The 11,625-nt window shown below is 45.9% G+C and overlaps 1 protein-coding gene across 3 annotated transcripts; it reads right to left on the bottom strand.

Moving 5' to 3' along the window:
* Positions 1-4,741: 4,741 nt before the first annotated feature.
* Positions 4,742-10,939, bottom strand: LOC144581951 (endogenous retrovirus group FC1 Env polyprotein-like). 3 transcript variants are annotated; one of them, XM_078367952.1, is made up of 3 exons: positions 7,665-10,939; positions 5,495-5,621; positions 4,742-5,211 (listed from the first exon to the last, which is right to left on the bottom strand). In XM_078367952.1, exons 1-2 carry the CDS (start codon positions 7,924-7,926, stop codon positions 5,551-5,553), a joined length of 333 nt encoding a protein of 110 aa, XP_078224078.1. In that variant the 5' UTR covers positions 7,927-10,939; the 3' UTR covers positions 4,742-5,211; positions 5,495-5,550. The 3 variants fall into 3 exon arrangements, with proteins under 3 accessions (XP_078224078.1, XP_078224076.1, XP_078224077.1); XM_078367950.1 differs by lacking the exon at positions 4,742-5,211 and having other exon boundaries at positions 5,492-5,621; positions 5,716-10,939; XM_078367951.1 differs by lacking the exon at positions 4,742-5,211 and having other exon boundaries at positions 5,497-7,871; positions 10,704-10,939.
* Positions 10,940-11,625: the final 686 nt, after the last annotated feature.

Below are 11,625 nucleotides of genomic sequence, written 5' to 3'. Positions count from 1 at the left end.
AAATTTATTTCCCACAAATACTTCCCAACCCATGGCAACTGCCTCCACCCCCACTGCCAGTATCACATCAACTTCCACATCTACTACCAGTCAAGTTGGAAGTACCTACAAATCTGCTGAGACTATCAGCACACTTGCTTCCACAGATGTCACCATAACTATTGAGCTGAAATCTAGAAGCACCACTTCTAATGCCACAACCTTATTTAAGACTTTAGCCACAGATATGACTGCAATCATCATATCTATTGCATTTACCTTGAAAGATGACACAGCCAAAGTTTCAATCTTTAATGCTTTATCTACATATAAACCTACTCACTATATGTGGATAATACTACTTCATTGTCTCTCTTTACAACACATGCAGTCACTGCTGCCACTATCGTATCTGAAACACCAGCTGTACCTAGCACACCTGCACTTACATATTCTCCTTCTACTCCTTTCTCTACATCTGATGCTGTCAGTAATCTTTCTGTCCAACCACAACTAGGGACTTTCCCCCAACATCAGGTGACATGTCAGTTGTCAACATTTCCCCTGCTACCACTCCCCCAACAACTATACTTGCACATCTGCACTTACTAATACCAGCCCCCACCAGAGTTGTTCTCTCTGCCTCACCTGGAGGCACCATCAGCCACTCCCACTGCCACCACAGAGGCCTACGCTGCCCTTTCTCCCACAGGCACAGCTGTCCCTATCAGCTCCAACCCTACTACCATTTCTACTTCCATTTTCCCAGAGGCTGCCAAAGCTACTCTCTACAACACCGGTTGTCATTGCTGTTTCTGGTACAAGAGCTTCTTCTACCACATCTGGATCATCTCTGATATGATTTGGATTTATATACCCACCCAAATCTCAAGTCAAATTGTAATAATCCTCAGTGTTGGAGGAGGGACATAGTCGGAGGTGACTGGATCAAGGGGCCGGTAATTCTAATATTTACCACCTTATTCAATCATGGGGTTGACAGGCAGATATACAGATAATTACTGAAAGACCTAACCTAACACCAGAAGCTTTTTAATGATTATTTCTTCTAAGAAATGTGTTATATTGTATATAAATTAAATATATATTTATTTGGTGTTACAGGGAAACACCATCACTATGCTGATGTCATCATGTACTGGTGGGGAAAAAAAAATAGGTAAAGTGTAGGAAGAATCAATATCATTAAAATAGCCGTATTGCCCAAAGCAACTTACAGATTCAATGCTATTTCTATCAAACTACCAATGACATTCTTCATAGAGCTAGAAAAAAACTATTTTAAAATTTATACAGAACAAAAAAAAAAAGCCCACAGATTGCCAAGGCAATCCTGGCAAAAACAACAAAGCTGGGCCATCACATTATCCAATTTCAAACTGAAGTAGAAGATGGGACTTGACCCCAGAGACAGGGCTTAGACACAGACCAGACAGAAGACTACCTAAAACATGACAGGGTCAAAAGAAGCTTTCAATCAGCCCACCCACTAGTGTGCTAAGTCAATTTACTACTACCATGGCAATACTTGGAATTTACTGTCCATTTCCATGGCACCCAATGATCCAAAAGTTACTACTTCTTTCCTGCATAAACCACAACTTATACTGCATGCAATTAGAAGTGAGTATAAATATGACTGCAAAATTGCCCTAAACTGCTACTCTCTGCCTATAGGAGTAGCCCTGCAGATGCAATCAAGGAGCTATACCACCAGAACTGTAACACTGCCTGTTCAATAAAGCTGTTTACTTCTACCTCCAGCTTGCCCTTGAATTCTTCCTTGGGCAAATCCAAGAACCCTTGCAGACTAAGTTCCACTTTGGGGCTCAGCTGCCCAGAGTCAAAACTATACTACAGGGCTATAGTAACCAAAACAGCATGGTACTATTATAAAAACAGACACATAGATCAATAGAACAAAATACATAGCCCAGAAATAAGAATATACACCTACCACCATCTGTTCTGACAAAGCTGACAAAAATAAGAAAAGGGGAAAGGACTCCCTATTTGATAAATGATGCCTGGATAACTGGCTAGCGACATGTAAAAGATTGAAAAAGGACCGTTTCCTTACAGTATAAAAAAAATCAACTCAAGATGGATTAAACACTTAAATGTAAAACCCCAAAATATAAAAATCCTGGAAGACAACCTAGGCAATAAAATTCTGGACATAGTAACAGGTAAAAGTTTCATGATGAAGACACCAAAAGCAATTGCAACAAAAGCAAAAATTGATTAATGGAATCTAATTAAACTTAAAGGCTTCTACACAGCAAAAGAAACCATCAACAGAGTAAACAGACAACCTACAGACTGTGAGAAAATATTTGCAAACTATGCATCAGATAAAGGTCTAATATCCAGTATCTATAAGAAACTTAAACAAATTTACAAGGAAAAAAAACCATTAACATGTGGGAAAAAGACATGAACAGACGCTTTTCAAAAGATGACATACATGCAGCCAACAAGCATACAAATAAAAGTTCAATATCACTGATTATTAGAGAAATGTAAATCAAAACCACAATGAGATACCATCTCACACCAGTCAGAATGGCTATTAGTAAAAAGTAAAAAAAAAAATAACAGATGCTGGTGAGGTTGCAGAGAAAAGGGAACACTTCTACACTATTGATGGGAGTGTAAATTAGTTGAACCATTGTGGAAATCAATGTAGTGATTCATCAAAGAGCCAGAAATAGAATTACCGTTCGACACAGCAATCCCATTACTGAGTATATACTTGGAGGAATCCAAATCATTCTACCATAAAGATGCACACAAATGTTCATTGAAGTACTGTCCACAATAGTAAAAACATGGAATCCACCTAAAAGCCCATCAATAACAGACTGGATTAAAAAAATGTGTACATATACACCATGGAATCCTATGCAGCCATAAAGAATGAGATCATGTATTTTGCAGGAGCATGGATGGATCTGGAAGCCATTATCCTTGGAAAACTAAAGCAGAAACAGAAAACCAAATACCACATGTTCTCACTTATAAACATGAGCTAAATTATGAGAACTCATGGACACAAAAGAATAACAGACAATGGGGCCTACTTGAGTGAGAAGGGTGAAAAGAAGGAGAGGAGCCAAAGAAAAACTACTGGGTACAATGCTTAGTACCTGAGTAATGAAATAATCTTTACAACAAACACTCATTATATTAGTTTACCTATATAGCAAACCTTCATGTGTACCCATTAACCTGAAGTAAAAGTTTTAAAAAAAAGAAGGAAAAAGAGTCTGAAGATGAAATGCAAACTACTCACATTAACTAATATTAAATGTGTGAAAAGTATGATATAAAAAAACTGATGGTAGTATCATCAAGAACAACTCTCATCAGACTAAATAAAAATTTTAATGAGCCGACAAAACTGTGATGGGTTTATGGCTCTGTTCACAAGGCATCTTTTTTGTTGCTGATGTTCCTTTTTCTCTATTTCATTTATTTCTGCCCTTATATTGCTTTCTTTTTTCTCTTGTGTATTTTGTTGCTTTTGCCAAGTTCGTGGAGATGCTAAAAGTTTAGCTCATTTGTTTTCAGTCTTTCTCATTTTTTTATATTTGAGAGCTAGAGGTTACATTTCCCTTCGTATCCCATAAATACTGGTTTTTTGTATTTCACTGTTACTCAGCTGTAAATATTTTGTAATTTCTTTATTAATTATTTTATAGTCTCAAATATATTCAGTAATATGTGATTTCATTTGTATGCTTAGAGATGTTTTCACCTAGTCTGATTTCTATTGATTAGCAAGAGAGTCCACCATAGCCCCCAAAATAACTGACACTTCTGTCCACAGCACATACTTAACAAAAGGAAAATATGCATATTAAGACACAACCCATTGTTTCTCAGGAAGTAATCAAAGTACAAAGGACAACTGTCAACTGAACAAACAAACAACCATTCTTTGTATAAAAGCCTCAATCCACACATGACCTTTACTCAATTACAGTATTTCCTGTTCTTAAAAGCGTCTAGTAGGAAGGCTGTAAGAAATTTTCTCTCACTGATCTTTCTTATTTGCCATGTTAGATTTTAAGTTGCTTCTTGGCTACCAAAATGCCTAGGCACAATAATCAACAAGAATACAACTGACATGTAGTTTGACCAAATCTGAAGGAAGTATTCCTTAGAAGGTAAGTACCTGGGAATTCAAAAATTAAGACTTTTGAATAGAGCAAAGTTATTTTCTTAAACATTGCATTTCTAATGATTACTGTAAAAATCCACTGATTAGACCAGCATTTCTAAAATGTTCTTTCAGATTAAAATATGGTTAGTAATGCTATTTTATTCTTTAATCATTATGTAATTTAACAGTATGATAAAAAAATTTATGAGATTTCATAGGACTAATACTAATAAAATCCACATTCTGCCTAATTTACCATATCTTGATTTTCTTTTCTACTAGCAAATAATTTTTTACCATTAGTGATAATGTCCTGTCTACCTGACATTAGTCCTAACATAATTCGCTGTATGGGGAGCTGTGTGCTTCTTTTCAATATGTAATGGTTATATCTAGTTTACTTACATTTTGGCTAAGAAAAATTCCAAATAAGGAAGAAAAGACCAGAAAAATATTTAATCTCCAGGGGAAAACAGCCTTACAAATAGAACTATAAAAGTTCATTTTATTGTTTTTGTGCGACCCCCTCGTAGACCCCTGCCCGGTACCCGACCCCAAGTAACAGCTCGAGAGTTGGAAGCCGAGTTCAGGTTTATTGGGACCAGCGGGCAGGCCAGGAAAGGAAGGAGATCGGGGCTGGCTGCGACTGCGCAGCTGGGGTAGGAGGGTTTTATAGGGGGGATGGACGGGGCGTGGACACAGGGCTGGCGGAGTGTCGTAGGAGCTTAGGATAGGCTGTCCGTCTCTGGGCAGACTGCTGAGGTGGCTCAGAGGGTTACGTGTCGGTTCAGGATAGGCCGAGGCTTGGCGGGCTTTCCTGCTGTGATGATTGGCTGCTTGTTGTTGCTGGGCAGAACAGAGCAGGCTTGGTGGGCTTTTCTCAGGGCAGCAGGAAGCCTGGGGGGAGGGTGGGGGCAAGAAACCTGGGGGAAAGATGACGGGACTTTCTACCAAACATTCCTGACTCCTTAAAAAGGAAAAAGGGCGGCAGAATCGATCTGGCTACTTCCTGCTGACAAGGGTCGACGGGGGGTTCTGAAGAGGTCTCTTTTTTTTTTTTTTGAGACGGAGTTTCGCTCTTGTTACCCAGGCTGGAGTGCAATGGCGCAATCTCGGCTCACCGCAACCTCCGCCTCCTGGGTTCAGGCAATTCTCCTGCCTCAGCCTCCCGAGTAGCTGGGATTACAGGCACGCGCCACCATGCCCAGCTAATTTTTTGTAATTTTTCATAGAGACGGGGTTTCACCATGTTGACCAGGATGGTCTCGATCTGTTGACCTTGTGATCCACCCGCCTCGGCCTCCCAAAGTGCTGGGATTACAGGAGGTCTCTTTTCTTAAGGAGCCTGGATGTTCAGGGAGAGGTCTGTTTCTTGCACTCGTTCAGGGTGGGGTTGGAGCAGCATCTGGTGGATGGTGACTCGAGTCAGTTCTTGAAAGCGCCGCTGTATGAACTGTAGAAAGCAAGGAGCAATAAGTAAGATTAGGCAAACGGCTACTAGGGGCCCAAGAAATGGGGACAAGAGGGTATACATAGAGGAAGACCACCACGCTGTGGCTTCAGCCGAGAACTTCTGACTCTGCAGGCTAGTTTTGAGTTTCTGGAGGCTCTCGATTCGGGTTTCTACTAGGCCGGATTCATTGATGTAGTAACAGCACTCTTCTTGTAGGAAGATACAGGTCCCTCCTCGTTCAGCAGTGAGCAGGTCCAGGGCTCTTCAGTTCTGCAAGGCAACTTGGGCAACTGAGGTGATCTGTCGTTGGAGTGATGCTAAAGACTCAGTAGAGTCATCAATAGCCGCTTGGAGTTGTGAGGTCAGTCAGGCTATGGCCAGGTGAGAGTGGACTAGTGCCCCTCCTCCTAATCCTGCTGCAAGTGCTGAACCAGCAAGGGAGACTCCAACGGCAATGGGTAGGAAGGCAGCTCGTCGGGTGCAGCGATGGGGAGCTTGCAGCATCTGGAATTCGGCTGAAGAATATATAGTGAGTCGAGGGACTAGGGTTACTGGGAGGCATAAAAGAGATGAGGAAAGGCCAATGTAGAGAGTTTTTGTTAAGGTCCTGTTACACCAAAAAAACGTTCCTCGTGGGGCTGTTATATTAGTGGTTACCAGTATAGTTCTGTTACAGCTAGGGAAGTTTTGGCCTAGGGAATAGCACACAGGTACCTGTTCAAAATCAGGTGGAGTGTAGAGATCGACTTCCCTGACGGGCGAGAAGGAAGAAGTTGAGGCTGAAAGGTTGAGAGGGATGGGGTAAGGGACTGCAACGAAGGGAGTCTGTCCTAAGAAGGCACACATGAGGCATGAAGTTAGGTCAGTTAGTTCTGAGAGGTTAGCTAACTTGATTCCTTCTTGGAGAAAAGTTAACCAGGAAAACGGAGACGAATGTGGTTGCAATTGGTCATTCAGAGATGTTTCTTGTAGGCTAATATCAGAGTGGACTTGGTGGACTGTACATACGTATGCCCGCCAGATGTACAGGTGGGAAGAGGGATATTTGGTATCTTTGTGGTCATACACGGCAGCTTTCTGGGGGCTTTTCCACCGGTTGTCCCAGGGGTCAGGTATGAGAATGGAATACCGTGTAGAACCGATAATGGTGTTTCCTTCTCTATCTATGTCTGGGATGATTTTGAGCTGAGATTGGGCAGGTACTGTGGACTTGACGGCTATATGTAATTGACAGTTCATCCAAGTACACCCCATGCAGGAGCGCCAAGGAGTATTATTGCATGCTCCTGATGGTTGGTCATGGTTGAAGCACATGAGGGGTATATCAGTATGGATGTTATGGAATTTGGTGAAGTTCAGATATATGGCCCTTTGGCATCTGGCTGCGGGGCAGTCGGAAGTTGCAAGAAGATGGTTGTGGCTGTATGGAGGGGTATTACAGATGAAGGTGGTTTTGGTATAGTTTTCAGTTAGGAAGAATCTCCATCTGTAGGGGGTGTGGCTGCTAGGCCCTGGTAAGTTTGACAGATAAAGGGCCAGTAGGAACAGCCTTCCAGCATAAGGAGGGTCCATGAGGGGCCTTTTTTACCCGAGACAGGTGGACCCAAGATGGGATTTCAGCAACTCTTATAGCTGATGGAGTGGTAAGGAGGACTGTGTATGGTCCTTCCCACTTGGGGGCGAGGGGCTTTGGGGAGAGGGACCTGATAAGAACTGAGTCCCCGGGGAAGACTTTCTGTGTATTTTCAGATGGTTGGGTGGGTTGGGGAAGAGAAGCGTTGGCGTGTTCTCGGAGAAGGCTGTGAAGGAGAGTAAAGTAGGGGAGGTAGCTGTCTAGAGGAGTGATCTCTGGCGGTGGGGGAGTTGAAAGTAGGAAGGGGCGACCATACAGCAGCTCAAATGGGCTAAGCTGTGATGGGCCCCGGGGGCTTGCTCTCAACCTGGTGATGGCGATAGGAAGCAAGGTTACCCAGGATTGGCGGAGCTCAAGCATGAGCTTGGTCAGATGCTCCTTTATTAGGCCATTGGCCCGTTCCACCTTACCAGAGGACTGAGGATGGTAGGCGGCGTGTAGCTTCCACTGAATTCCTAGAGAGGTAGAAACGGCATTAGTGACTTTGGAGATAAACGCTGGGCCGTTGTCTGACTGTATGGTAGCCGGGAGTCCAAAGCGTGGGATGATGTCTTGAATGAGATGAGTGGCTACTGTCCCGGCAGACTCAGAGGCTGTGGGGTAAGCTTCAATCCAGCCTGAAAAAGTGTCAACAATGGTTAGCAGATACCGGTACTGTTTATGCTTTAGCATATCGGTGAAATCAATTAGCCAGTCTTGGCCAGGTAGGAACCCGCGTAGCTGATAAAGCTGGCACTGAGGATGACAGGAACCCTGGGAATTAGTTTTCGCGCAGACAGTACATGAGGACTGGACTTCCTGTATGGTACTGAGGAGATGGTGAGGGTGAAAAGTGGGTTGAGGAATCGGTATAAGGCTTTAGGCCCAATGTGGAGTGAATTATGGATGTCTTGGATTATCTGGTACCTTTGCTTTTCAGGGAGGATGAGGAGGTTATGCTTGAAGGCTAAGTCATCCTTGAACCGTACCCCGGGGGTAGACTGGAGGGTCTGGAGTTTTGAGGCAGAGTATTGAGGGCTAGGAGAAAAAGGCTGTGTGGGCTGGCAGTGGGGAAGGTTATGACGGCCTTCAGCTTTGAAAGGATGTCTCACCCCAGAAGGGGAACTGGGCAGGTGGGGATTACTAAAAAGAGTGGGTAAATGGAGTAGAGTTATATGAGCACATGAGTGGTGGGGTTTGGTAGGGGATACTCGGGGTCCCATAGATTCCCATGACCGAGACCTGGGAAGGGGTGAGACGGCCAGAATAAGAAGGAAGTGTGGAGTAGGTAGCCCCCATGTCTTGTGACCCTAGGCTCGGCGAGGGTAACCGGAGTCGGAAAGCCAGGGCCCCGCTAGTCGTCTAGCAGCCCTAGTAGACTGGGGAACGGAGCTCCTTCGGAGGTCGGCTCCTGGCAAGCAGGCTCCTCCCTACTGAGGGTGACTGCCGGCTGCGTAACACCAGTGTGTCTGTTTTGAGGAACCAGCACCCTGGGGAAGCTGGGGCAGTCTGACTTCCAGTGTCCCGGGAGCTGACAGATAGGGCAAGGCTTAGTTGGTGGCTGTGGTTGTGGACAGGCTCGGGACCAGTGTCCTTCCTTCCCACATTTAAAACATGCTCCCGGAGGGGCATGGGTTTCTGCCTTGGGCTTCTGGTTCCCTGCCGGCCTTAGAGCCGCCACTAGGGCTTGGGTCTGGAGGGCAGCCTTCTGCTTCATGCGAGTTTGGCGGGCAGCCTCAGCCGCATCTTCCCTGGCATTGAATACTTTTAAGGCCATTTTTACCAGGTCTTGGATGGGAGTCTCTGGCCCCTCTTCTGCTTTCTTTAGTTTCTTTCTTACGTCGGGTGCTGATTGGGAGATAAAATGGGAGGTTAATACAGTGGCCCCGTTTTGAGGGGCTGGATCTAGTCGAGTATACCGGACTAGGGCTTCTTACAAGCAGGCGAGAAAGAGGGCGGGGTTCTCATCAGGTAGTTGGGTGATTTCTCTCAGTTTATCATAGTTTACAACTTTGTTAGATACAGCATCCATTCCCCTGAGGAGGTATCTGATCATGCGGTCCCTCTTGGGTATATCAGACCCTCGATTAGCCTGATAGTCCCATTGGGGGTCTTCACCTGGGATTGCTTCTGGCCTAGGGGGATCTGGTTATCTATAGCATGGTCTTTATCTGCTTGGTTTCTGGCTGCAGCGAGGATGTGCTCGTGCTCCTCCACTGTGAGGGTGGAGGAACAGATAACGCGAATATCATGCCAAGTGAGGCTTTAGGCTTGAGTGAGGTATTGGAATTCCTTAATATAGGTGGACGGGTCGGCTGAGAAGGATCCTAAACGTTTCTCAATTTGGGACAGGTCTTGGAGTGAGAAAGGAACATGGACCCTGATTAAACCTTCTGTGCCTGCTACTTCTCGGAGTGGGGCTAGGATAGCTGGCTGGTGGGAGCGGGTGTGGGCCGCCACCGGAGAGGCAAAAGGAAGTGCGGCCTCTGAGGGAGGGGGCTCAGAGGGAGTAGAGGGAGAGCGAGGCATGGCCTCTGAGGTAGGAGGTGCAGAGGGAGCAGAGGAAGAGCGTGCCGTTGATGGCGACTGGTTGCTGAGATTGGCAGGAGAGGATAGATGTTCAGGCAGATCCTCCGGTGAGGAGTAGGGAGGGGGAGAGGTAGTGGACTTCTGGAGTGGGAACAAAGGGGGAAGACATGTGGTCAGGCATCTCTTCCTGTAGAGTATAGGGAGGTGGCTTGGTTGGGGAGGTAGGAGTCTGCGGTGGGGGAGTTCGGGCTAAAAGAACTTGGTGAGTGGAGCAAGAAGAGCAGAGGTCAGGATGGGAACGCAGGTCCCAAAAAGCCTGAACATAAGGCACTTCCTTATCTTTGCCAGTTCGGCGGCAGAAGTTATCTAGGTCGCGGAGCACACTGAAATCGAAAGTGCCGGTGGGAGGCCAATGCGACCTGTTATCGAGCTGATACTGGGGCCAGGCCACCTGGGAGAGGAAGACAAGCTTTTTCCGCCTAAGGGTTTTGGGAGTAGCCCAAGCAGGTAAAGTCGAGAAGTAAACAACCTAGTGGGGCGTTTTTAGGAATTTTGGACTCCACGCTCCCCATGATGCGTGCGGCAAAGTGTTCCTGCCAGCCGAGGGCGGTCTCGGAACAGTATCCAAGCTTGGAACAGTATCCGAGTGGGCTGGGGTAGTGTGGGGGGAGGCGTCCCTCCAACCCACCAGCTTCCCCAGAGGAAGGTGGATAGGAAAGACCAGAGAAGGCGTCCCCTGTCTGATCGTTCCTATTTAATGGTTTTGGATTGGGTGGGTCAGAGAAGGCGTCCCTTGTCTGCCGACCCAAGGCTCCTGGAGCCTGGTTGGGGGATCCTGCTCGGGCCGGCCGGCGCTTGGCGAGGGATCCGTGGATTGGGACTGAGAGGAAGGGCCTTTGCCACACGCACCATGGAAGGAGAAGGTAAGAAACAGGACTTACCTGGTCCGGAGTGCTGAGGCCGAATTGGAGGAGGGCTGGGGAGGTCGCTGGAGGGAGGGGGTCGCTAGGGGGGCTAGTGACCCTCCGTCCCGGGTTTCGGCACCATATGTGCGACCCCCTCATAGACCCCTGCCCGGTACCCGACCCCAAGTAACAGCTCGAGAGTTGGAAGCCGAGTTCAGGTTTATTGGGACCAGCGGGCAGGCCAGGAAAGGAAGGAGATCGGGGCTGGCTGCGACTGCGCAGCTGGGGTAGGAGGGTTTTATGGGGGGGTGGACGGGGCGTGGACACAGGGCTGGCGGAGTGTCGTAGGAGCTTAGGATAGGCTGTCCATCTCTGGGCAGACTGCTGAGGTGGCTCAGAGGGTTACGTGTCGGTTCAGGATAGGCCGAGGCTTGGCGGGCTTTCCTGCTGTGATGATTGGCTGCTTGTTGTTGCTGGGCAGAACAGAGCAGGCTTGGTGGGCTTTTCTCAGGGCAGCAGGAAGCCTGGGGGGAGGGTGGGGGCAAGAAACCTGGGGGAAAGATGGCGGGACTTTCTACCAAACAGTTTTGATCTTTAAAATGTCATATGAATTTCATGCTGCAATGAAGGAATATAGGATAATATTTCTCAATATCAATGTTAGACTTAGACCCCATGAGCATATGCATCATATCTGTCTTGAACATCTTTGAATTCTCCAGCATCTAACACTTTGCCTGGGACGAAGCACCAGCACATAAATGACAAAGAAAGGAGAAGAATAAACAAAACCTAATGTTTGATAGATCAGTAAGGTGACTACATTTTAAAATAGATAGAAGAAAATAATTTAAATGTTTCTAGCATAAAGAAAAAATACATTTAAGGTAATGAATATCCCAATTACACTAATTTGATCTTTATAAATTATATTAATGTATTAGATTATAACAGGTAC

The sequence above is a fragment of the Callithrix jacchus genome, chromosome 3, assembly GCF_049354715.1.
Source record: "Callithrix jacchus isolate 240 chromosome 3, calJac240_pri, whole genome shotgun sequence".
Lineage (NCBI taxonomy): Eukaryota > Metazoa > Chordata > Mammalia > Primates > Cebidae > Callithrix > Callithrix jacchus.
This window is presented reverse-complemented; position numbering and strand designations above follow the sequence as displayed.

Excerpts from the sequence above, each read along its gene's own strand:
- LOC144581951 (XM_078367950.1), bottom strand. The coding sequence starts at position 7,193 with ATGGACCCTCCTTATGCTGGAAGGCTGTTCCTACTGGCCCTTTATCTG.